This window comes from Octodon degus, unplaced genomic scaffold (assembly GCF_000260255.1).
Source record: "Octodon degus isolate 3935 unplaced genomic scaffold, OctDeg1.0 scaffold00036, whole genome shotgun sequence".
NCBI lineage: Eukaryota > Metazoa > Chordata > Mammalia > Rodentia > Octodontidae > Octodon > Octodon degus.
Window position 1 is genome coordinate 8,151,238 of NW_004524612.1, and position 26,703 is coordinate 8,177,940.

The 26,703-nt window shown below is 51.4% G+C and overlaps 1 protein-coding gene across 1 annotated transcript in view; it reads right to left on the reverse strand.

Annotated features, from left to right (window-relative positions):
- The window catches only part of Gfra2 (GDNF family receptor alpha 2), a 92,724-nt gene that overhangs the window by 55,272 nt on the left and 10,749 nt on the right, over positions 1-26,703 (reverse strand). Inside the window, exon 3 of the mRNA XM_004630628.2 lies at positions 25,027-25,110. Within this exon, the coding sequence (XP_004630685.1) occupies positions 25,027-25,110 (84 nt within the window). The remainder of the gene's footprint in view (positions 1-25,026; positions 25,111-26,703) is intronic.

The window sequence follows — 26,703 nt, forward strand, 5'->3', positions numbered from 1 at the left end:
TTTCTCTTAGTTCATTGAAAAGGAAAGTTTGGTCTGGGGATATATCTCACCGGCACAGTACCTGCCTGACAAGCACAAGGCCCTGAATTCTATTCCTGGCAAAGTAAATAAATAAAAATTTAAAAAAGAAAGGTTTGTGTTAATATTCCTTGGACAGAGCTGGCTAGATAGTTCAGCGGATTAAAGAACCCACTTAGACAGACACAGAGACCAGGGTTTGATCCCCAGCCTGCCATGCTGGCCCCACCCCTGGGGTGCACTGAGACAGCAACTGAGATTGGGTGTGGTGGCACATACCTATAATCCCAGCGCTTGGGAAGCTGAAAACAGGAGGATCACTAAGAGTCCGATCTACGTAATGAGACCCTGTAGACATACACTTTGGACCATTAAATGACAGTATCTTGTACTCTGAGCAACTAACTAATTTAAAGGTATGCAATGCATTAACTATTTTTACTCTCTTGTTGTTTTGAAATTTTGCTTTATTATTTTTTTCTCTTTGAAATAATTAAATTTTTTAAAAAGGCTGAGGCTGTATGTATGTAAGACAATGATGGATTTTGTGATATATTTGGAATCAGTATACTTTTGCACGGACCTATAATGAAGAGAGCTTGACTGTCTGAGTCTTCAAAAACGTGCATTGTACTTCCTAGAATGCATTTAAAGAAAAAAATCTAGCAACTTGTCTGTACATTTGAACTAAACTACCTGAGCATTAAGACCTTAGTGTTCCAGAAATGTGACCTTACCAGTTTCTGATATCACCATATATTAAAGAAAAGAATACATTAAAAAAAAAAAAAAAGTCTGAGGCTGTAGCTCAGTGCCAAGGTCCTGAATTCAGTCCTCGGTCCTTCAAAAAAAGAAGTGGTAAGGATAGCAGCAGGCACAGAGAGAGTGGTGCACGTGAGCAGCTGGGCGGACGGTGACTATCAATCCCAGGTCTTGTCTTAAATGAACCCCACAAGCCCAGGCGAAGCAACTGGGTGCATGCAACTCTTGCTTATAAATGCCGGAAATGACATTCCTGGTGGAAGCAGCAGCAGCACCCCCGGGCAGGGAGGACAAGGGCTCCACTGGCATTTGGAGCAGGGACTTGCAGGGTAATGCCCATGGTGAGGGCTTCAGCAGCCAGGGTGGGAACAGGGCCACAGCTAACAACCTCAATCCGCCATCATGGCCATGGAAACCACCCCGAGACACCTCACATCCTGAGTAGGCTCACTGCTACAGCCACCCAGAAAAAAATCCCTGAGCTAGGAAGCCTGCGAATTGAAGTCAAGGCGGCCCCTAAGCCAAGCCTGGGCTAAGCACACAAACCACCACAAGGCTGTTCTGGGATCCCGACCTCAGTGCCATGACTTCGAGTTGTGCCCCTGCCCATGAAGCACAATGTCTTAGGCACCGAACAGTGTTTCGGGAGTTCTATGCCCCCACCCCATGGTGGCTGCTCCTCCCCACAAGTCTCAAGAGACTCATGGCACAGGGACCACCTGATCTTCTACCTCTGCCCTGGAGGAAGAGCCGCATGTGCCCGTGTCCCTCTGAGACACAGTGCTGGGAGCCCGACGGAAAATCATCCAACCCAACCTCTTTACAGATAAAGGAACAAAGACCCTGAGTGTCACTCAGCACACTGGAACAAACCCATGCATGAACCCAATTTACCTAGCACCAGGTACACCAGAGAGAATCATCAGCTTAGGCTTAAGATGAGCTTCAGCCTCTGCACCCACACTTCATCCCCCTCCCAAAGGCTGCTGGGTGACAGGAGGCTGTGGAGGCCTGGCTTCCCTCCCATGGGGGGGATCCTGGTGACCGAGCAAACATAGCATATAGTTCCTCATGCTCTGGTCACAGGGTCCTCAGAGCTCCATAACCAGAGCTCCTGCTGGGTGCTGCACTGCACAGGAAACTTTAACTGGGGGCCACACTCTGGATATGCTGACCACCCCAGGTAGGAAATCAAGAAGTGGAAATGCATAGCAGCCAGGACTGGGCCTTCCAGAGCAGAACCGCCAGCCTTCAACCCCGGGGCCTGCTACTGATCAGCCCTGTAACCCTGGGCAAGTGATTTGAGCCTTTCTTTGCCTGGGTTTGTCTCCAAAACAGTGCCTACTGCACAGGGTAAGGACAAGAATATGTAACATGATTCTCCCCGCATCATTACTTTGCTCTTTCTACTACAACACTACATTGATACTAAATTCCCACTTTTAATGAAAAAAAAATCATGACCTCATGATCCTACACCCTTCTTAAGCTGCCACCCCTTTTATCTGCTCCCCTCCAAAACAGAACACTCAAAACTAGTCGTCCATCCCAGCCACCTGCTGCCCTCCTCCCAATTCTCTCCTGGACTGCAGTCTGGCATCTGCCCCATCACTCTCCTCGGTGAGCAAGAATCATCCGGGCTCACCCTGCCCAGCCCATCAGCAGCCCTGGGTGCAGAAAACCGCTCCCTCCTGCCTGAGCCCCTTCCCCACTGGCCTCCCACACTCTGTGGGCCTCCCTCCCAACTTCCAGCACTCCCTGCTCAGCTTGCCCTGCTGGCTCCACCCTCCTCTCTATGCCCTGCTCCCTGGAGGCCCTTGACATCACTCCTAGGTCAGACCCCTCACCTAAACCTCACACCCATCTGTCCAACTCCCGCTGAACAACTGTCCATGAAAACCAAACAGCCACATCCCAAACCCAGACTCCCTTCCTCTCCAAAAGTCTTCTTCATCCGCCCCAAACAACCGGGTCCTGCCAGAAGCTCAGGCCAAAGGTCTATGCATCCCTCTCTCCTCTCTCATTCGCAAAGCACATCAGGAAAGCCTGGAAGTTCTGCCCCCGAATCACACCTGGAACTCCTACTTCCTGCCTGCTGCTGCTTTGGTCCAAGCTGCCATCCCTCTGTGCCTGGTTAAAACCTCATTCCTCACCCTCACATCCCGCCCCCAGGACAGTCCCATCTTATCACAGCAGCTGTAGTAAATTTCCTAGAACATAAGGCAAGGAGATACCATTCCCAACCCCAAACCGTCCACTGGCTTCCCCATCTCACTTGAAGGCCCTGGCAGGCCCTACAAGGCTCCGCATTTGCGTGACCAATATGATGACCACTGAACTTCAGATGTGGCCAGTGTAATTCAAATACGCAGGCAAGATCTAGAAATACACCACATTTTGAAAACATAACAAAAAGTAGGTAATTCACTAAAATGTATTTAATTTGATATAGGTACAATGGATACTTTATCCAGACAATATTAAAATTAATTTCACCTACATTTTTCTACCTTTTAATGTGATTAGTAAACTAGAATTCCATGATAGCTATGTATCCTAAACTTTTTCTTTAACCAGGGATTCATCCAGTGGCTCAGGTATGCCAACCAAGCACTCTGTCACTGAGCTACATTCCCAGCCCTTTTGTATTTATTTCACTTTCAAACAGATCCTCGCTGAGTTGCCCAGGTTGGCCTCGAACTTGCAGTCCTCCTGCCTCAGCCTCCCAAGAAGCTGGGATGACAGGTATACACCACCTCACCTGTCTGCGTGTGATACTTCTAGTGAGCACTGCTGTACAGACCCTCACTTCCAACTCCTTTCCCCTGGCTCTCTCTACTCCAGTACTGGCCTCCTGGATCCTCCTGGAGCTGGCCAGTGGTGGCCAGCTTAAGGGGATTTGCGCTTGCTGTGTTTTGGTCTAGAAAGCTGTCCCCTAGCCCATGACTGCCTACAACTTTCCTCAATCTGCTCAGGTGTCTGCTTAAATGTTACCCTATAATGTGAGTCCTTCCTGTCCTCCCAGTGCAAATAGCAACCTCCACTCTCCATATATCTCCTACCCTGATCTATTTTTCCCCAGCACCCATCACTATGACCAGAGCATACACATACTCATTCATTTGTTTGTGTCTAATACAAGCTCTATGAAGGCAGCTTCCTGGGTTGCTACCTGATGTGTCCATAGGACTAAGTGTTTGATACAGAGGTTCCGAATGAATAAGTATTTGGCGGTTGTATCAGTTACTTTTCTCTTGTTGCTGGGATAAAATACCCAACACCCAAAATTAAGGCAGGAAAGGTTTATTTAGTTCCCAGTTAGTAGAGGTTTAAGTCCATACTCAGCTGGCTCCAAGACAGAGTAGCACGTGGCAGAGGGCAGGAGTTCATGAGAGTGGAAAACAGCAAAAAGCAAAGGGAGAAGCAGAGGCTGCGGCAGCCAGCAAGCTTCTCTCCCACCCTTATATTGTATTCAGGCTGTCCACCCCAGGGAGGGTGTAGCACTCATCCCCATAATCCCAGCATTAGATCATGAATTACTCACAAACTCTAGAAGCTGCCCCAGTGACTGCATGAGGCTTTGGAGGGACAACTAGACAGAAACCATGCCAGTGGGTAAAGAATAAATGTACTTAGGACAGTTTATGATAAGTGCTTGAAAAAGTTAATATCATTAAGGAAGCATAACTGACATGGACAGGCAGCAGTGGTCAATGCAAGACCACGAGTAATCAAGCATTCATGTGGGCCAGGCCCAGAAGGGGCTGAGAAGGTAAACCTGGGGGATGATCAATGAAGACCAAGCCGCTCACCACAACACCAGCTCTAGCCAACAGCAACCCTCCAGGGCCAAAGAAGCATCCTCTCTCTTTGTTGTAAAAACTAAGGGGTGGGGAGAACCCAGATGACGGAATGTTAATCCGTGGCAACAGCAAGTAAGCTAGTGGGAGCTACAAAAAGACACAGAAAAACCATGTGGATGAAGCCACACATCACACCAACCACATGACATTTTGAAGAGGGAAAACAATGGAGACAGTAAAAAGATCAATGTCTATTAGGAGCTGGGGGAGGAAAGGATGAATAGACATGACAGCATTTTTAGGGCAGTAGCATTACGCTGATACTGTCATGGTGGCTGCATGTCATTAAGTAGCTGTCCAAATGCAGAGACGACAGCACAATAAGGACCCCTCATGTGAACTGTGGGCTTTGGACAGCAATAGTGTCCATCTCGGATGCTCAATATAACAGATGCACAGCTCTGGTTGGGGGTACAGGAAGAGGGGGTGCTGATACAGGAACTCTCTGTACCTTCTTCCCTCAATCCTGCTGTGAACCGGGTTGCTCATCGAAAAGGGGGGTGAGGTGGAGAAAAGAAGGCAGAAAGGGAATCAAGGTTTGTTTTCCTAAGCAATCATGCTATGTACCAGGCACTTCCCTAGCCACTGGGGCTGTAACCCTGCCAGAGACACAGGCTGGAACAGCAGAGCCACCTGTGGCCTCAGACATGCTAAATTCTGTCATGAAGATGCTGAGGTGCAGACAAGAAAGCATCTATTGTCCACAAAGCTGGGGCAGGGTGACATGTGTGTAGGGCTTGCTCTGCTGAAAGTGGCAAGGTAAAGTCAGAGGAGGTGAAGAGGGTGGAGCAGGGGACCCAGGCAAGCAAAGAGCAGCAGCAACAGCTGGGAGAGAAAACCCACTCCTTACACCCGGAAAAACAGACCCAGTCAGGGAATGACAACAGGGACACTGGAGTGCTAGACGAGGGACTGTCGTCACGCTGGGGCATTTGGCCTCCGGAGCAATGCTCTGAGCTGCTATCAAGCGTTCTGCCCGGCCAGGCAAGGACCAAGGATGCCTGTCAACACCGTGGCTACTGTGGGGACCCTGCTTGGTAGGAGGGGTCCTCCCAGACCAGCCATCCGTGGCGCACCTGTCAGATGCCAGCTGGCTGACAGGAGGGAAGAACACAGTGACCTGGGGCCAGGGTGGGGGAGAGAGGACAAGGAGGGGACTTTGTGGAGGAGCAGGCAACAACTGCAAGCAGAAAAGCAGCTAATTTAGGCCTGTGGCTGCTCCTAGATCCCCCAGGTGCTCCGTTCCCGCTCCTCTCAGCATGTTCCTGAGCTAATGCCAGGGTAATTATAGCCTCAGTGGCTTCCATTTGGGGCTCGACTAGTGAAGGCATTTGCTAGGGGGTGGGAAATGCAAACCCCTGGGCCCAAACTTGGTAAATTTCCTAGAAAAAAAAAAAAAAATCAAGAAATGCAGTAAAAGGAATAGCAACTGCATGGTTACCAGGAAGATGCACCCTCTGATCTTGCCAGGTGGGAACCGGATGATGGGACAGAGAAAGCCACCCACCCACACACACACCTCAGCCACTCCAGGCTCTGTGCTCTGCCAGGCCCCAGCAGGCCGCCCACTCAGCCTTCCATCAGGCCACACAGCCAGGTGCACGCAGGCCTAGAAACTGTGGTACCAGCTCAGCCCACACGCCCCTGCCCAGCCCAGTGCCTGCCTTTCTGCCCACCCTAGAGACTAGAAAGCAAGTCCCCACCCAAGAGGAACAAGGAGTGGGGATTTCAAACACAAACCCCACCCAACAAGAACCCCCCCGCCAACCCTCCCAGTTCTCAGCCTCTGCTAAGGCTCCAGCCCCTGAGCAAATTGAGCAGGAGCAGTGATGGAGATTCTGGAAATCCAGGGTCCTCTCACTCCCCACCTTCATCCTGTAGAAGGCTAAGACACCACACAGGACCTGACAGGCACTCGGGAGCTGGAAATGCAGACTAGGCCTAGCCCGTCCCAGAAACATGCTCGCGATGCCGCCCCACGGGAGCCTCCCAGGCTTGCAGAGAACAGCCCAGTTAGGCCACGCAGGAAACAGCAAGCAACCACCCAAGGGAGAGGGAGGCGGGATTTAGTAGTGCTTAGCGCCTCCCAGAACCTCAGTAAAGTCATCCTACCAGCCCCAGTGGGGAAGGGCACATCTTGGCTTCTTTATCCCTTCCCGTCCTCTCCACTCTGTGAGGACCAGGCAAGGGGGAGACTTCACAGCTGCAGAGGGATGAGCCAGCTCCACCACCAAGGGCTCTGCATCTCCCACTCCCCAATCCTTGCCCCAACTTGTACCATAGGCCACAGAGCCCCACCTCTTCTCCCCAGGGACACTGCCCTAAGCCAAAGGCCCATCTGTAGCACAAGGCTGTCCCCAGAAGCATGTGGCACCGTCAAAATGATATTCTCTACCTAGCTGTTCAATGTTCATCTGGAGCCAGGTTTACCAAACCTCAGTCACCCAAGGACCACCCATGACATCTGGGCCCTGTTACCAGTACGACCTGAAGGTATTTCATTAAATTTTCCTTTAAATTCCTTGATGCTTAAATGATTTTTTAAAATTTCGTTCAATCACTTTTTAGATTGTCCAATACCTACCTAGAACTGTCCTCAATGATAACATCTCCATTAGCTCGGAATTGCCCTAACAAGGCCATGCTCTTGAAATTAAAATATTTCTTCCCTGCCCATCATGCACTCCAGTGGTGCACACATGGTCAGAGGTGACAGATGATCCAACTCTGGTGCACCAGTGGTTCACAGGCTCCCAACCCAGGCCCCCAGACACAGGAGTTCTGGGGACAGCATACACACAGATGCATGTGGGGATTTCACAAGGTCCCCGAGTTGCTGAATCCACATTCCAAAGATGGGGAGAAGACTCCTAGAGGAGCGCTCAAGATGGGCTGACCAAATAGCTCAGCAGATTAAAGCACCTGCAGAGGGTTCAATCCCTGGGCCTGCCATGCCAGCCCCACCCCTGGGCCACACTGAGACAGCAATTGAGACTGGGCATGGTGGCATTTGCCTGTCACCCCAGCTCGTGGGAGGCTGTAAACAAGCAAATCACTACAAGTCTGATCTAGTAGTGACACCCTGAACACCCTGTAGACTCTTCCCTAAAATACAAAAAAAAAAGCACACAAGCTGCCAGCAGCCCAGTCCCAGGTCCAACACATACACACCCATCCAGCATGCCGTTCACCTGTGCACTCTCAGCAGAAGGTGACTGTGGCCCTCTGTTGTCACCCTGAGTGCTCCCTCTACACCTCTCCATACCCCCAGTGCATCAAGGCAGACTTCACAATCTCAAACAGGACTCTCCCTGCAGGAAGAGGAGTGAAAGGCTCAGGCCTCCACAGCACCTTCCAGCCAGCAGAGACGCAGCGGCCCAACTTCTCCTTTGCCTGTCCACAGACAGCTGAGCCCTTGCTGTTGAGTCCCACCTGCAGCTGCAGCATCTACCCATGAGCCCACCATGGGGCCCTGGAACATGCCTGCTGCACATCTCTGTCACTAACACAGAGGCTGGGTCCTAATCCTCTGCCTACCTCTCCCAGTTTTGTGAGAACCAAAGTAACCTCTGGCCCTCTCTGGATCTCATTCTTACACAAAAAATGGTCAGTTTTGAACTATATGGTCTCTCAAATTTTGTGATTCTCCTGCCTTTCCACTGTCACACTGGGGCAAGGCTCTAAGGGCTGGCAGGCCTGGGACAGTGCCCATCCCACCCAGTTCCTAGGACCTAGAACCACAGATCAACAATGGCAGACTCAAAGATTACCCTGTGCAAACACATCAACAACACAAACTCAGTCTCTCTCTGTCTCTCTCTGTCTCTCTCTGTCTGTCTCTCTGTCTCTCTCTCTCTCTCTCTCTCTCTCTCTCTCTCTCTCTCTCTCTCCTGATCATGCCTCCCTTTCCCCAAACAGCACACATGGACCCACAACTAGCAGTTTACCAAACAGCAGCAGACCAACACTTCCATGCAACGACTATAGGCTAGGCTTGAAAATCTAGCTGTGAATATGAAAGACAGAATCCCTGCTCTCCAAGGGCTTTATTCTAGTGAAAGATCTGGCAATAAACACAGAGCATCAATAATATAAAGAATCAATAAGTGTGATGATGAAGAAAATAAGGAAGTTCAGAGAGAAACACCAAGGGATAAGAGGAAGGGGCTCTTCTACAAGGTGCTACCAAGCTGAGACAGAATAATAAGCAGGAGAGAAATACAGGGGAAATCCACGGTAAGAGAATCTCAAGCAAAAGGGAGAGCACATGTAAGGTCCTGAGACCCGAGTGAGCTTGGCCAGTTCCCAAGCAAGAGAAAGGACGGAGTGGTTGGAGCTTCCTTAATGAGACAAATGCTGGACAGAAACAGCTGAGTGTGATAGCGCATGCCTGTAATCCCAGCACGCTGGAGGCTGAGACAGGAGGATCATCTCAAGTTCAAGACCAGCTAGGGATACTGGTGAGCTCAAAGCCAGCCTGAACTGCATAGCAAGACCCTGTCTCAAGCTCTTCCTCTTCCTGTGAGCGGCCTTAGGTGACCTGTGAAAATGGTTCACTACTCTCTTGACCCAGAAAACCCCACAAAATCAAGCAAATCAAGAGGCTCAAATCTTCGCGTTCACTTTAAGAACACATGTGACACTGCCCAGGCCATCAAGGGTCTGCATATCTGGAAGGCCACCAAGTAGCTGAAGGATGGCACATTAAAGAAGCAATGTGTACCATTCCGGCCTTACAATGGTGGAGTTGGTAGGTATGCCCAGGCCAAACAGTGGGGCTGGACACAGGGTCAGTGGCCCAAAAAGAGTGCGAATTTTTGCTGCACGTGCTTAAAAATGCAGAGAGTAATGTTGAACTTAAGGGTTTAGATGTAGATTCTCTGGTTATTGAATATATCAAGGTGAACAAAGCACCCAAGATGCGCTGCCGTACTTATAGAGCTCATGGCCGGATTAATCCATCCATGAGCTCCCCCTGCCATACTGAGATGATCCTTACTGAGCCCGGCATAGAGACCGCTGTGCTAGGTCACCACCTGAATGATCCTTACTGAAAAGGAACAAATTGTTCCCAAACCAGAAGAGGAAGTTGCACAGAAGAAAAAGATATCCCAGAAGAAATTGAAGAAACAAAAACTTATGGCACAGGAATAAATTAAGCATAAAATAAATGCAAATAAAATTTTTTTAAAAAGACCCTGTCTCAAAAAGATTTTTTTAAAAAGAGGGAAACAAAGTCAAACAAGCAGTCAGCAAGACCCACACACCTTGCAGAACAGGGTAAGAACTTTAGATTTTTCTTTTAAGGTGGTAAGAACTTGGAGAGTAGGAAGGAAGGAACCCACATGAGCTCACTCGCTGACATATGAAGACAGTGCATGGATGGGGACAGGAGAGGTGGGCAAAGGTGACAAATGACGGCCACTGCCCTGGAAGGTGATGGAGGTGGAGGCTCAGGCAGGATGGTGATTGCAGAGATGGCAAAAACTGTGCCCATCTCACGTGTGACACAGGCGTGATGTCATCAGGATTGGCTGCACTGTGAGTGGCAGGAGCCAGAATGGAAGGCAGACTGGGCTTTGGGCCTGAGCATGGGGTGGGTGGTGGTGGCGCCTCACTAGGAAGGAGGAAGCAGGGGCAGGATGAATGGATCTTCAGGCTGGCTCTTGGTACGGGAAAGACCTGGGGGAAGTCCACATGGGAACAGTGAAAGGCAGGACAAGATTTGAGTAGGGAGAACAGTCTGGGCACAAACTACAAATTGAATTAACTGTCAGTCGAGACAGGCACTTCAAAGCATACAACTCATCGAGGTCACCAAGGTTGAGGGTGAGAATGAAAACAAGAAACGGGGTCAGGACAGAGCTCAGGGGCAGCAGTATATGCTCAAGCAGACCTTGGATTGGTAGATAGTGAAGAGCTGCTGGTGTCACTGAGGTCAAGACAAAAATTTCAAAACAGAAAAATAAGAACTCAATGGTCAACCGACTCCTAATAACTGGGAGAGTATGAATGATGAGATGTAGAATTTAAAAAAAAAAAAAAAAACTCCACCACGGCTGTGTAGAAGACAGGAAGGAAAGGAGGAGGAGAAAAGGAGGGCCCAGAAGAAGAGATGTGGGCTGCACACTGTGGGGCCCACGTTCCCTGTGGGATCTCAGCCACCCGACATCACCTCCACACCTCTTGTCCCCGTGGGGCCACCAGCCCCTCATGCACTTTACAACCAGCTCTTACTGGGGTCCTAGCAGGGGTCAAGGACTAACAGGCTGATGCACAAAACCAACTGGGCTCCCACTGTAGGGGTGTGTGCCTACCTACACTCCACTGCAGGGGAGAGTTAGAGTCACATAAGCAAAGGAAAATATCCCCTTGCCTGAGTGTAACCAATCAGGCATTGGTTACAGTTAAGAGTGGGCACCGGGGCCCAGCAGGCCCTAGGGAGGGACGGCTGGACCACAGGCTGGCAGAGCGAGCACAGAGGCTTTGTAACCTCTTTTCCTAATTTCCTCCCCTACAAAATGTGTACACAATAATCACCCTGCCTACATCTGGACTCTGGAAAGATTGAGCAGAATAATACAGATGAAATAAATGTCTGCGATTTAGATGTGACTGGAGTGTCCTTCAACGGCCTCTATGTTCAAGGCAGCGTCAAGGGCACTCTATGTTGGTGGTAAAGCCTTTGGGAGGTGAGGCCCAGTGGAAAGTCCTTAGGTCGCTGGCAAAGCACTCTGGGAAAACAGGTCCCGTGGTTTCACAGTGGTTCTAGAAAGAGGGTTGTTCTGAAAAGTCTGAGTTTGGCCTCACCCTCTCTGCTCAGGTACAACATGGGATGATCAGCTGCTATACATGTTCCCTCCATGAAGAGCCAGACTGACAGGCTACTGGATCTCAGACTTTGTATTTCCAACCTGGAAGCTAACTAGGCCCTTTCCCTCTTGAAATGAGCTGCCTCGGCTCTTTCGTTGGGGTAATGCAAAGCTGGCTAGCACACTACCTCTCAAAGTTTGCATTCGCAGTACATACATGAAAAGGATTTCTTTAAAACTGCGTGCCTGTAACCCTAGCACTCTAGGAAGCCAGAGGCAGGAGCTTGAAGTTAGTCTGGCCAACTGATAACTTAGCAAGGCCCTGTATCAAAAGAAAATGATTCTTACAAAAGGCTGTGGATGTAGTTCAGTGTGAAGGTCCTCCCTGGCTGTAAAGAGCTTCCCTCCCATCTCTCCTGCTGCATTCACAACTGGTAGAAGATGCCAGAGTCTTGTGGTCCAGCCTTGACACACAATGTTCAAAAGATGAGGGCCGGTCAAATAATTCTGCGGATTAAAGCACCTGCAAGCAGGCGCAGGGGCCGGGGGTTCAAGCCCCACCCCCGGGATACCCTGAGATGACCAGTGGGACTGGGTGTGGTGGTGTGTGCCTGTAATCTCAGCTCTTGGGAGGCTGAAAACAGGAGGATAACTACAAGTCCTATCTAGTAGTGAGACACTGAACACCCCGTAGACCCTTCCCTAAAATACAAAAAAAAAAAAAAAAGCCGAGTACCCAATCTCCACCACTGTGATCAAGCAGGGTCTCTAGAATTCCTGTGCTCCACCCACGAAGCCCAACAGAGCATGATCTCAGAAAGCCATCTCACCTCTAGGGTCCACGTCCACCCGGGAGTGGTAGCCGGGAGCCCTATGCCAGGAAACTGGAAGCAGAACCCTGGTTTCTGAAGAGGACAGGGCCCCTCCCATCTGTGCCCTAGAGACCTGGACGGACCAAGCCCTCAGGCCCCACTGCCCTGATCTCCAGCTGGCTCCCCTCTGCACACCTGCCCTGGAAGGCCCAACTTCCTCTCTAAACTGTGCCCTCACCTCCCGTCCTGTCATGACATCACAGTCACCGAAGGACGCGGTAGGAGAAGCCAGATTTTTTGGAAGCAGGCCAACATGCCAAAAAATCCATTCAATGAATGGTAAATTCACTGAAAATCAATGGAAAAATCAATCTGGATGCTTCTGAATATCATTTTATATTTTGTCAATTTTTGACCACATTTAAAATTCTGTTTCTATTTCTTCAAAGGGCACATTAGGCTTAATTTTGAGGTTTGTGCAATTAAAAATTCTTAAATTGCTTCTTTTCCAGTTCTGAAGGAACTTTTCCTCTACATCTGAGCGTCTTGTTGTTTTAAAGCACAGTTCGGGGGCTTGGGGTATTTACATTTCTCACAGTAATTACCACAGTGATATATATGTTCTGATGTTGTGCTTCTAACAACTAAAAACCACAACTAAGGCATTGCATATTGATGGGATTCACCAAATCCTTCTTTGACATTTTTGTTTGTGTTAAGTGGATAGAGAGGCCGAGGCACCAATCATAAGCTCTAATTTTGCTTACTGAATAGGAAATATGCTCTGCTCAGTACAAGAAGCCCGCGTCAACTCAGAACTCAAAAAACTGTTCCAAAACTGAGATTTCAAAAAAATCTGACTCTATCTTAACATAGGTATGAAGCCCACTTGCAAAAATTGTCAAAAGTCATGAAAAACATTTAGTGTAAATTTCTAAAAATGTTTTCAAACACTGCAAAGATACTCAATGGGTGAATCAATGCGTCTGTGAAAGTCAGCGACTTAGTCACCTGACACACTGCTTAGGAAAGAAGGGGCCACGGGGCAGCCCGTGCCCAGCAAACCCTGGGCCCTTGGAGGTGTCTCCTCACCACTTCTGTGTCATCAGGCCTCCGGAGGGATCACGCTATCAGCCCCGCCACACCCACTCCTCCAAAGGGGATGTACCTACCAAGCCCACTGCTGCCTGCCCAGGAGGAGCTTCACATCTGGACCACCAGCCTCTTTCTCAGCAGTCTCATTCTGTGACTCCCACCCAACAGGAGTGGGCCACAGGGCACTCAGCCTTCCTGCTTGCTTGCCCATCTCCTGCCTCCTGTGACCCCGAGCTCCCCAATGTCATGGTCATGAACTTGGCTTTGCCCTTCCTGACATCCTTTATCAAATATCCCAACCTCTGATCATCATCTTTTCACATCCCAGCTCCCACTCTGGAACTTCTACTCCAGCAACTCTGAATTCTCCTTCAGCCCTTGGCCCCTGGGGCTAGCCTCTTGCTCTCCCTCAGCCACCTCCAACCCTGTCCTCATGCCCTCCTCCCAGCCTAGGCTCCTGGTCTCTAGGAAAACACCCTGACCTTCTCCACCCCCTTCCTCCATCATACACACCTTCTCTTCCCCCATGCTCCAATTCGATTATTACCATGCCTTAATATGATCAAGCTGCCGTAACAAAATAACACACACTGGGTGATTATAAGTGACAGAAATGTGTTTCTCACAGTCCTGGAAATTGGGAGGCCTGAGAACACAGCACAGCCAGATTCAGTGTCTGCAGAGCACCCACTCTGTGGGTCATGCACAGCCATCTGTTCACAGTGCCCTCACTTGCTGGAAGCTTCTCTGGGCCTCTTTATACAGGCACTAATCCCCTTTATATGGGCCCCATCCCTATGACCTATTTGACTTTCAAATACTCCACCTCCTAATGCCATCACATTAGCGCCTAGGACTTTACCGTTCGCATTTTGGAGGGAACACAAACACTGAAACTATAACAACCTACCTCATACTTTGTAAGAAAACAGGAGATTTCTACAGAAATTCCCCCACCTTCTCAGCCTGCAGCAACCAAGCTATCCTATGTGTATCTGGGGACAAAGCCTCCAGCCTGTCAAAGCCTGCTCCAGCTGCCCTCCCGTGAGCCCCGGGGCCCACTCCCGCTCACTGCTGAGGATGCCGCTCCTAACATCTCCCTGTCCCTCATGCCCTGCAATCTCTCTCTGTCCCATGGACCATTCCGCAAGATGTACATATGTGTCACCACCACTGTCCATTACAAACTAGACCAAAGTCAAAGCCAAAGCCCTCCCTGAGCCACCGCACCCCACCTCCTATCTGTCTGCTCCACTTTACAGCAAAGCTCAGAAAGGCGATCTCTGGTTGCTGGCTGGCCTGAGCACAGCACGTTCTCCCCTCCAGCCTCCGCATCCTCCTCTGCGAGGCCACTGTGAGCACCCTGTTGCCGAGGCCAGGGCGCCTTCCCTAAGCTCGCTGCCTTGGCCTCGCAGCTGCATGGGGCACACAGCACCACCCGCTCTCTCCTGAAACCCAGCCCAGCCCCGTCTCTGCTACCTACACACCCCAACCAGTTCACCTTTCCCCCTGGCGGGCCTCTCAGCCCCCTCTGCCTGGAAGGCCCCAGCCTCTCTCTGCCTGTACACTCCCTCAGTGACCCCAGGTTCCATGACTTAAAATGCCATCTATATGCTAATAACTCTTGATATATCAACTCCGACCTTGGCGTTTCCCGGTAGAGGTCTATTTGGCATCTCAACCCTAACACAGCCAAACAAAACTAGAATCCTACCCACCCCTCCCCCAGTCTGTCCCTTCCCTGGCCTCCTCTATCCCAATAAAAAGCAGGATCCTTGTTCAAGTCAAAAGCAGAAGATCCCAGCTCCACATCCTCTCAACCGCACCTCTAGGATCAACCCAAGCCCATGCCTTCTCTCCTTCTCTCCCCTAACTGTCCCTCACCTGCACCCTGCTGTGGCCTCTTCCCTAGTCCCCCTGCTCTCCATTCTGCCCGTGACCCCCTCCTCATCATGGCTGAGTCTCCCCACGTGCAACCGCATCTTTCAGACATAAATCCTATCGCACTGTTCAACTGAAATCACTTACAGGTTTGTTCTCTGCCTCTGTCTGCCTCTGTCTCTCTCTCTGTGTCTCTGTCTCTCTCTCTCTCCATCCGTCCCTCCCTCTCTTTTCCTCTCCATCAGTCCCCCCTAGCCCTTCATATTTGCCTGCATCACCAGCCCTTTTACACATTTTTGCTTTGAGGCAAGCTCTCACTAAGCTGTTAAGTGGCCCAGGCTCAGCTCAAACTTCTAATTCTCCTGCCTCAGTCTCACAGTACTGGGGTTACAGGCGTGCACACCAACACCCAGCCCTATCACTCTCAAAATACAATCCAAACTCCAAACTTGACCGCAGAAGCTTGGGACTCCGACCACAGCTACTCCCATATCCCCCATACTGCCACCTCCACCTCACCCATGGATGCAGTTCTCCATCCCCACTTGGGTCTTTCCTATCTATTCCCTCTGGACACTTTCTGTGGGTTAGAGCCAGGCACTCCAAGTTACCTCACCCCATCATCCTATTCTAGTCTCTGCATGAAATTCACCACAGTCTCCATGTTCCCTGTTAATCTTCTCATTGGCTTGTTTTCTATTTTTCACCAACTCCAGATAAAAGAACATCTGCTCCGTGAGAGCAATGTGCTAGCACAGGGCGAGGAAGCGCCTGGGTTCCAGCTCGGGCAGAGGGTGCCTAAACATGCAGAGTCTGCGGAAGCCACCTCCCGAACACACTGCAGACCCATGAGCTCAGTCTGCTCACTGCGTCTGTGGATCAGGCCACGATGGGCCTCAGCTCTCACACTCCTTGGGATTCACCCTGGCCTGTCCTCCAGAGCTGACCCAAGAGATGATGAGGAGGCCAGAGAGGACAGCACGTCCCGAGGGTCACAGCGAAGGAGGCACAGCTGCCTCTCCACCTTCACACTCAGCTCTGCCTCCAGTCCTCCTTCCCTCCTTCCCTCTCACCTGCAGATAGAAGCCACTGCCCCAACTCACAACTGTCCCGTCACACCCCACCACATACACAAACCCACAGTCACACACCTCTACAGGTACACACCATATACACATACACACACACACCTCTCAGACACCACATATACATCGCAAAGTGTGCTACCACCCCACAGCCTGACACACAACTATACACACCACCTGACACACTGTCACACACATACCTACATATACATACCACAAGGTGACACACAACACTGCACACAGATGTACACACCTATACACACACACCATCACACAAGCATTGCATACACACATCACATTTACACTGTGATCTAAAACCTACCCCAAAGTCTCTTGCGTTCGGAAGATGAAGGACCATGGACGAGCTACACCAGCACCATGAAGTTCACCGCTGACTTGCTGTGGGGAGGTGGGGATTGGCTAGAGGCGGTCATCAGAGGGGGTGACCGGAGGAGAATGTTCTTGGCCCCTTCCTCTCTCGCCCTTCCTGGTTGCTGTGGGCTGAGTGGCCTTTCCTCCATCAAGACGCCCCATCTGCTATTTCTGCCTTGAAGGCGATGACACAGAGCTGAACCCGCTGCAAACTGTGAGCCGAAGTGAGCCCGCCCTTAGCTGGTGCCAGGGATTTTGTCCCAGAGACAGGAAGTTACGACTACACATAAGCCACTCTATCCACATACACTACCATCTCACACAATGACATACCACACACACCTACCCCATATGCACACGCACCGCCCACAAGCACGTTAACATGTGATCTTATACACACATATATCACAGGCACGTACACAAATTGGCACACACAACCCCCAGAGTCTACACATAGAACAACCCACACTGCACACACACATCACCTAACACGTATCTACACACCCCCTTCGCACCACCCCACATCACCCACACAGGTGCCACACACACTTACGTTTCCGCCCCACACACTGCACTCTGCACATGTGCACACGCAACACCTACACGCCTGTCTTGGCTGTGACTCTTCCTCTGAATGCCCTCGAGGCCACAGGAGCGTGTGACAGGCAAGACCCATGTTCTCCCTTCCTTCCATCAGGTTAAATTAGAGGAAATGAGTGCTGTCTATAGCAAGAGACGAGGAGGCTCAGGGCTGTGGCTCCCACAGCCAACACTGGCCCTGGGGAGACAGGAGTATCCATACCAGCTGCCAGCAGAGCCTGCTGAGACCCCAAAAAAGAGGCAGCCAGTGGCTGCCTTGATGACGTGACCTGACAGGTACCAGAAAAGACCCTCACCCTCCAAAAATCTCACCCCGACCACGGCTCCTGGAATTCTACCATCACAAAGCCTGTCTTCAGGGTTGCATGTGCTCTACACTGGTATTTCTTCCATGTAGATTTCTTCCTTGGACACAAAGACAGCCAAAGATGAAGTCACCAACACCCCGCTCACATCACAGTGCAAGCAAATCCTTCTACCTGCTGGCAGGAACCGGAGGTCTTCGGCTTTTACAGGAGAGGAAAAAGGAAACAGAAGAGGGAAAATGTAGATGTCTAGCCCCGGCACACCTGGGGGGAGGGCAGCTCCCTCTGCGCCGGTCCCAGCCACCCATCAGCCTGGCGACAGCCATCTATCACCTGCCCCTGCCCCCCAGACAATGCTCATCTGCCCCTGGCCAGCAGAAGCGGTGTCCCTGAATGGGGAGGTGGAAGAGGTGACAGAGCTACCGCTAAGCCCAATTTTCATTGACACTCAGAGTCTCTGACAGCTGTTAGAAGAAGAATATGATTTTGAAATTTAAATAACACACTTCTGCATTCAGCTCAGGGAGACAACCTGAGGATAAGCAGTTTATCGCCCAAGCCACCATGAAGGGGGGCAAGGAGAGAGGCTGTCTGCCCCTCCAGCCCCTCCCCTGCACCTCACTGGGGCCTGACAGGAACAGTCCTGCCTGCCCCTGAGGACATCAAACCTCGCACTCCCTTCCCCATGCAGCCCAAGAGGAGGAGGCTGCAGGTAACAGGATCAAGCACCTGCCTCAGTGGGCCTAGGGAGCCAAGGGGGCAAGGTGGGGAAAGCAAGGGGCCTCTCTGGGTATCCCCAGAGCCAAGCTGGGCCCAGGCCCCCTGAGCCCCGCCAGGCCCACTGCAGCACCCTTTCTGACAGATGCACCACCAGGACAAGCTCGCCCCTCCTCTCCCGGGTTCTGGCTCTCCAAACAGGAAAGCCTCCTTTGCTCTGCCACAGAGGGTCCTGAGCAGGACCCCAAAGGAAAGACCCCACCTGCCTGCCACCATTCACTGTCCCTCGAGCACCACCCCAAGCACAGCAGGCTGTTCACCCAGGCTTCCAGCTGTGGCCGGGGCAGTCATACCCACTGCTCCCTCCTGCTCAGCCAACACCTCCTGGTTCCCCAGGCACTGACAGTGGCTGCCTCCTCTCAGTGCTGAGTCTACATCACCTGGATAATACAAGGCACCCAGGAGGTGCCAGTTGGCCTGTTGGACAAGGAGACATGGGCCCGGCATCTCACAGCCATGGCCCGCATGGTCCCCAGAACACACGGTCCATGTGAGCTGAACCAAACGAGCGCCTCCCAGCCCAATGCCAAGCCGGCCTTACCACGAGCACCTCCTGCGTCCCAGAGGCTCCACCCTACCTCTGACCCCAAAGCTCTGAGATGCAGCACACAGGCTCCTACTGCTCATGAGGACAAGCAGCCTTTTCCTGGACAGGTCTAATGCTTCTACTCAGCCATCACCTCCCCTGGGCCATGGACAACACTCCAGTGACCCCGTGCACAGCACCTGAGAAAGGCTGCCCCTGTGGTGCTGCCAGTCCTGCAGAGCAGCTGCACGGCTCCATTTTACAGATTAGAAAAATGAGGCTGGGCAATGGGGTGAACTTGAAGTCACACAGTGAGAACACCAGGCCAAGACTCAAGATTAGGACCAGCCAGTGTCCACAGAACACGCACTATTCCAGGACCCTCTAGATTTGTAGTAGGCACTAAGCACAGTGCTAGGCACCCAGGGGATACCAAGAGGAAGGGGTTGGTGGGGCAGAGAACGAGCCCAAAACCTGTGTGCTACTTTATTTTCCCTGCAAGGGCATCTGGATGCTTCCACCACGAGGCTCCTTGGCAAGGGGAGGGTTAGTGCCACGCCCCCCTTTGCCACACCCCTAAAGAGATGGTTGGACCGTCCAGCAAGAATGTCCTGGCTCTGCCCTGACTCCACCCAAGCAAGATGTCCCACCGGGAGGTGTCTGGGCTGCCAAAGCGAACACTGCCCAATCTTACACCTCTGATCCATAAAGGCCACTGGGCCCAGGCCTCCATCTGTCCACCCAAGTCACAGCATAGCACACCAAAGCCACTGCCGCCTAAGACTCCCACCGAGCCCCTGGGTCCTGCTGCCCTCCTAAAATCACCCAGTCACCTCCACTGCAACCCCACCACACACTGTCCTGATAGAGAAGGTAGCCTCGTGCCACCAGCAGAGACACAGCCAGGTTGTAGGCTGGTCCCACCACCATCTGCCATCTGACCTTGAAGAAATCACTCTGTGATGATTTTTAAACAGCTAACATACCTTCATGCCAGTGTGCCCTGGGCCAAGCACTCACCTGCAGCATCTCATTCAGTCTTTGCAAAAATTTGAGAAGACAGGTGTTTCTGCCAGGCCCACACTGGGCAAGAGGAGAAGAAGCTGCCTAAGGTACACGGTGGGTGGGGCTAGAATACGAAACTGTATCCTGGGCCACATCGGTCCCTTCTCTCTGTATCTGTGTCCCTTACAGAGGTGGAGAGGTGGGCCTGCCTGATCCCTATTGTCCCCTCCAGCTACAGAAAAGGATGCTCCATAAATTTACTCCACACCCATGCGCTGGATAAGACTTGCATGAGACACTGAGGGCTTGGGCACGCCTAGCTCCTCACCCAGAATCCAGAGGCACAGCTTGGCAGCCAAGGTCATCTGCCTGTCACTAGTTCCTGTCCCTTAGGACACTGCCACCCCCACCCAGGCCTTTCCATCGTCACACTGCTGTCCAGCCATGTGTCGGGGGCTCGACTGAGACCCACACTCCTGGGGGCTCCAAGTCACCTTCCAGATCACCTTCCCCAAGGCAACCTCTTCTTCCTGAGATGTCCCTTCACCTTGTTCCACCCTCTCCTGCCTCTCCTTCATAGGGTCACAGAAGCCTGGAGACAAGAAGGTCCTTCAGCTTCAGCTCCTGGGGCCCCTGCATACCCTCCCACCTTGTACCTCCACTGCATATGCCCAGTGTGGGCGGATGTCACCCTGTCAAGCCCAGCTCAGGCTCCAGCATGTAGCAGGTACATGACCTCTGTCCATTCTCACTGAATTCTCCTTAACCACCCATCTTACAAATACAAGAACTACAGCCCAGGCTGGGGAGGTAGCTCAGCAGTCTAAGTGCCTGCCTGGCAAGCACAAGGACTCAGGTTCAATTCCCCAATACTGCATGCCATGCCAGCCCCAGGTGCCAAGCCCACCACTGAAGCTGGGCATGGTGGTGCACGCCTATAATCCCAGCACTGGGAGGCTGAAAACAGGAGTATCACTACAAGTCTAAGCTGTGTAGCAAGACCTTGCATCAAATAAATGAATAAATTTTTTAATTAAAAAAAGAACCACAGCTCAAAAGGGCCACAGTGAGAACTGAGACCACACACCCTGCTGTGGTTTGGATTTACAACCCCTAAAGGTTCATGCATTGAAGGCTTAAACCCAACTGATGTTGCTATTTGGAGATAGTGGAATATTTAGGACAGGGCCTGGGAGAAGTGGAAGGAAGCTGGATCACTGGGGCTGTGTCTCTGTCTCTGCCTCTCTATTTCTCTCTGTCTCTGTGTCTGTCTCTCTCTGTCATCTCTGCATCCTGGGCTACCTCAGTCCCTTCTCTCTGGACCTGTGTCCCTTACAGAGGTGAAGAGGTGGGACAGAGACAGAGACAGAAAGACAGAGACAGACAAAGAGACTGAGACTGAGACAGAGACAGAGAGAGACAAAGACAGAGACAGAGCCTGGAAGGTCTGAGTCCATGCTCTTGCCATGCACCAGGTGCCTCCTTAAATGCCATTTCATGTTTATAAGACAGGCCTGAACTGCAAGACCCAGGACAAAACTCTCTTCTCCATGAGATCTCTCTTCATGTTCAAGGTGGGAACGGACATCTGTCTAATGTCCCTTTGCTGTGAGTCCAGGCACAGCGAGGGGCCCCCACCTGATCCTGGACTCAGGAAGGGATGAGAGGAGGGCAGAGCTGAGGCCTACAGAGGGAATTAGAGGAATCCTGGCATCTCTCCTTGCCAACAGAACCCCAACGGCTTCCAGGAACCCCAACAGAGAAAGACTGCATGCAATGCAGAACCCACACTCCAGAAGGATCCTGCAGCAAATCACAGAGAGATGGCCAAGAGAAAGAGACCAATGCATCCCAAAGACCCAACAGCCCCCTTCCCTGGTGCCCCAGCTACAGCAGTGCAGCCCAGAAGGTCCCAGTAAGACTCTGTGACCCCACAGCCTCCCCACCCAGAGATGGCAGAGGAACTCCCTACGGCCAGTTATGGGTATGCAGCAGAGAAGGGGCTTCTACCAGCTGCGTGCAGTACTTCAGCACAGGTGCAAGATCTTGAAGCCCTGGGCTCCAGGATGGTCTGCACACCCACCCTGCCATTCTTTCCTGTGTGCCTTCATGGGACACAGAGCCAGATGCCCTGCTCTAAGATTATGTCTTCATTCTTCAGAAAAGAAACAGAGGTCAAGAGACAGGAAGTGACACACCCAAGGCCCAACAGGGAATTTGGAGCAGAGACAGGTGAAATTAGCCTCGTGGTTCCCGTTCCTGGCTTCTTTCTGTTATGCTCCCCAAGTGGCCAGCTTGGTTTCTCGGTGGCCCCTTCTTCCAGCTGTTCCCAAGCTCCCCCCAACAGACACCCACTTGCCCAGCTCTGGGGCTGCTCTGGGTGGAGCAGAATCCACAGGGACAATGAGGAGAAATGTCACAGTCCTCAAAGCCCACCTAGCCTGCAGACAGGAGTAGCTCCAGAGCTCAGAGATCCAGAGCTATGTGGGGCCCAGGTACCTCTGGACAGCAGGCAATAAGGAGTTGATTCAGTGAGCTGCGTATCCAGTATTTCCTCATTTGTCTTGTCAACAGCCTCATCCCATAGAGTGTCAAGTCCATTACACAAAGATTTTCTACTAGGAAGATACTTAAGTGTTGAGTCCAGGAATCAACAGAGGCCTGGATTAAGGTGAGGACCTCAGAGCTCCAGGGAACAAGCCAAAGTTACTTCTCTAGCACAGTAAACTCAGTGGCACCTGGCCGCGCAGTAACAGTTGGATGGTACTAAAGCAACGGGGAGGGGATGACACAGGGGTGCATCTGAACCAAAAGGGCACCTCCCCATTTCTGCCAGCAACATCTCATCCAACATCTGAGTCCCAGAGCACTGTCTCTAAAGAACCAATCCAAAATGGACCTCTGTTCAAAACTAACCAGAAAACGTGACCATCAAAACACTGATGAGAAGGGACTTCCGGCTGGCCATCATCCAGACCGGTAGGGTGGACAAGATTGAAAATGAAGCTGCTCTAGCCCATACTGCTAGGATGATCCCACTTGGGTGTGGAGGGCCGATGGTGGAAGCCAAGAGCAGAGCACTTGATACAGCTGGTCAGCTTTGAGGTCTCCTCCATGCCACGCTCTACCACCCCCAACCACTGCGAGGGCCCAAGGTCATATCCCACAGGCCACTACAGCTTGAATCTGGCAGGTCCTCCAAGGCCTGTGTGTCTAGCCCTGCACCATAGAGAAGTGGTAGAAAGTCTGTAAGAGGTGGGCTCAGTGAGGAGGTCCTTATGTCAGTGAACCAGGCCCTCAAAAGGGATTATGGGAAGCTGGTCTCCTCCTCTTGCTCTATTTCACTTCCTAGCCATGGGATGAACAGTTCTGCTCCCCCAGGAGCTCCTATCATGGACTGCCAGCAAGAGAGCCAACTAACCATGAAGAGAAACTTCTAAAACTGGTCCAACGTAAACCTGTTCTCTTTGTAAGAGCAAGCACTTGCAACTGTAGGGAGGGTCGCTTCAAAGGAGCAAAAACTGGCTCTCTGGTATGAAAAAAGTAGACATTACAGAGGCTTGTGCTCTTTCAAAACTCGACCCTTTGTGACAAAATTTATTTCTTGGTCTTGCATTTCTCTAGTTAGGGCAAATTAATTTTTCTCGTGGGGTAATAAAAATGAAAACAAAGGTTGAGAAACATGGTCACAGAGAATTCTTCATTTGAGAGGTTCAGAGTCTCCCTGGAAAGTCTCTGATTCATAGTGTATAGCAATGATTCTCAACTAGCAGTGACTGTGCCTCACAGGGGACATTTGGCTGTGGCTAAGAACATTATGGTTGTCGTGACTTGAGGACGTGTTAGGGCATCCTGTGGACACAGACCAGAGAGATGCTAAACCTCCTACAACACACAGTGGTTTTTCTGAAACAAAGAACTACGCAGGCCAAAGTGTCAACAGCGCTGCTACTGAGAAGAGCAACTGGACCCCCCAGAAGCCTTCTGAGACGGTCACAGAAGCACCTGGAAACTAGAGCCTGCAGAGAAGAAGGTCCCTCTGGCCATCAGACACCATGGTGGCTCCTGGAAAAGCTCATCCTCCCCACAGCTCCAACCAACACCAAGGTACAGACCCATCCCCACTACCCAGCCCAGGTGGATGGCCCCAAGCCCCAGGCCTCCCTACCACCAGAGGGTGCAAGACCAAGACTGCAAAGCTCATTTGCCTTCTGCCTACTGACCCAGCAAGCAAAGCCAGAAGCCAGCATGATCCCTCTCACTCCCCAGGGAAGGCAGGGTGAGAAATGCCTGGGACTGGGGAGGGGGGTCTTCCCTGGGGTGCCTTCCTCAGTGGTTCAGGAGCCAAGGGAAGACCCAGAGCAGACCACAGGAAAAATCAGTAATCTAGGAGTCTCCTTTATTCAAAATACTTAGGTTAAGAAGCGCTTCAGAGCTCAGAATTTTTAATTTTGGATTATTTGCATATACATAGTGAGCTATCTTGGGATCAGAACCCAGATACAAAATTCAATTGCTTCATATGCACCTGATATGTTGGTAAATTTACAAAATATTTTTAGTGCATAGCACCAGCAAAGTGGCAGGTGTGAGGTTTTCCACTATAACAACATATCAGCAAAAAAATTCAGATTTTTGGAAAATTTTGGAATTAGGGTTTTGCAGATTAGAGGTGCTCAACCTGTACCAAAATCCACAGCTACGTTTCCTGAGATCGCCCACAAGGTCTGCAGCACCCCATACACTTTGCGGTTCACTGACGCACTATGGCTCACAACAATCAGATAAGGTGCTACAGTCCCCACTTCACAGCAGAGGAAACTGAGGCACAGAGAGTAACAACTTGACCAAGGAGAACAGCCCCAAGGCAAAAGAGCCAGGGAACTGGGAAGAAGGAACAGGGACAAGTGTGGGTGACACAAAGTCTCAGGTTCAAGCCCATGAGAATCACAGTGCAAGGAAGGAAGGCCCTCAAATGCTTTGCTCCAGACAACCTCCAAAGAAAAGATGATGGGCTCTCCCTCTTTACAGGCCAGGCCCGAGACTCAGAAATACTCAGGGACAGTCAACGGCAGCCCAGAGAGCAGACCATGACCCAGCAAGAGCCACTTACCTGAGAAGATTGAAGCAAGCCTGAAGATGTCCGAGAGGCGTGAGGTCACGGGCTCATAGGGCGAGGCTTCGTAGAACTCCTCACCTAGAAGAGAGGTGGGCGTCAGACACAGCTCCCCCTGTTCACTCCATTCTCAGTCTGGGAAAGGTCCACTGTGAGGGCCTGTGCCATCAGGGAGGGCGAGGCCGTCACAACTGCAAAGTGCTACCCTCGCAAATGCGTAATGAAAAGTTGACTCTTGCACATGGGAAGACACAGCCCTCCACCTAGCACAATATTCCCTGAGAGAAGATGCTACGCTACCACCTCTTTCTCCCCCATCATCTTCTGCACAAGCAGCCCCTTAGACAAGTGTCCAAATGCTTCTAGAAAGGAAGACAGGGAAGGCAAAACAATAACCTGTGAAAGACAAGTACCAATCATCGGATCTGAAGCTAGAGGCCCCATGACCACTGAGTACAAATTATTCATTTCACAAGAAAGGTTTCTGCGGTGGTCCAGATAGGTGAATCCACCTGCCTGAGGTCACAAAGCTTCTCTCAGCAGCTTCCCTCTATATCTGGTCTCCTGGCTCTCACTCCATACTGGTTCTGTGCGGGTCCCTTCAGAAGAATCTCCTCTTTGCTTCCTGTCATGCACCAGAAAAGTCTAGTGGGAGGGGTCGAAAGTCACTGGGTGGTTGGCCCAACCCCTGCTCCTGTCTACCTGACACCCCCACACACACAACAACCTGTGCGACCTCTACCCTCCAACCTATCCTCAGGGCTCTGGGGAGCATGGGAGTGACTGGAAAAGCAGGAGATAAAGGGCACTGCGTTGCCCACCAGCACCATCTCATCAAGAGCCCCAAGTGCCTGTTAATATCTCGAGGGAAAGGAAATGCCCTCTCTGGGGAGGAGCAATCAATGCAGACTGCATCTGGAGAGGGGTGGGTGGACTGGGACTCCCACTCACACATAACCATAACCATTTCCCCCCCGGGGGGGCTGGTGCCATGAGCAGCCAGCCCTGGCTGTGGGGCACCCAAGAGAGTGGCATCTGTGGGGCCACCTACAGGAAGAAACAGCCTTCAGAAGAGGGCCTCCCAATGCTCTCGCAGCAGGCGCCTCAACTGGCCCACGTGGTCCTCACCCCTGGGAATGGAGGCTCAGGGGGGGCCTGCTGGAATCACAGAGCAAGGAGGCTGGCTGTGTGGCCAGCAGATCCCAGGAAGGGCACAGAGCACAAGAGGAAGCATGTGTACTTGCCCTCCTAGGGAGACAGCCCCTACCCTGCACCTTCCCTCTTCGGAGCATCCCATGTGCCAGGCCACACACAACACACGCAGTGGCACCCCACAAATCTGCCTAGCAGCCTCACCCAGGTGCCTGGCATCATCATGGTCTCTATCCAAACTCTGCTCCCCAATGACCTCAGTGACCTCCATCCCACCCACTGGCACTTAACTTATATCCTGTCCTGGGAAACTGGCCTCCAGCCACTGCTGCCAATTGGAGCTAAACAATACAAGAGTTTAGGAAGCCTTTTCATGCTAAATAATAATAAATAAGGTAGGGGCCTGGCCTTAGCTCAGTTGTTTAAGTGGCTGCTTCCACAAAAGCTGTCAGCCTCAGGTTGATGTAGTTCGATCCCCACAACACTCCAGCCAGCCAAACCACCCCTGAGGGCATTCGGAGA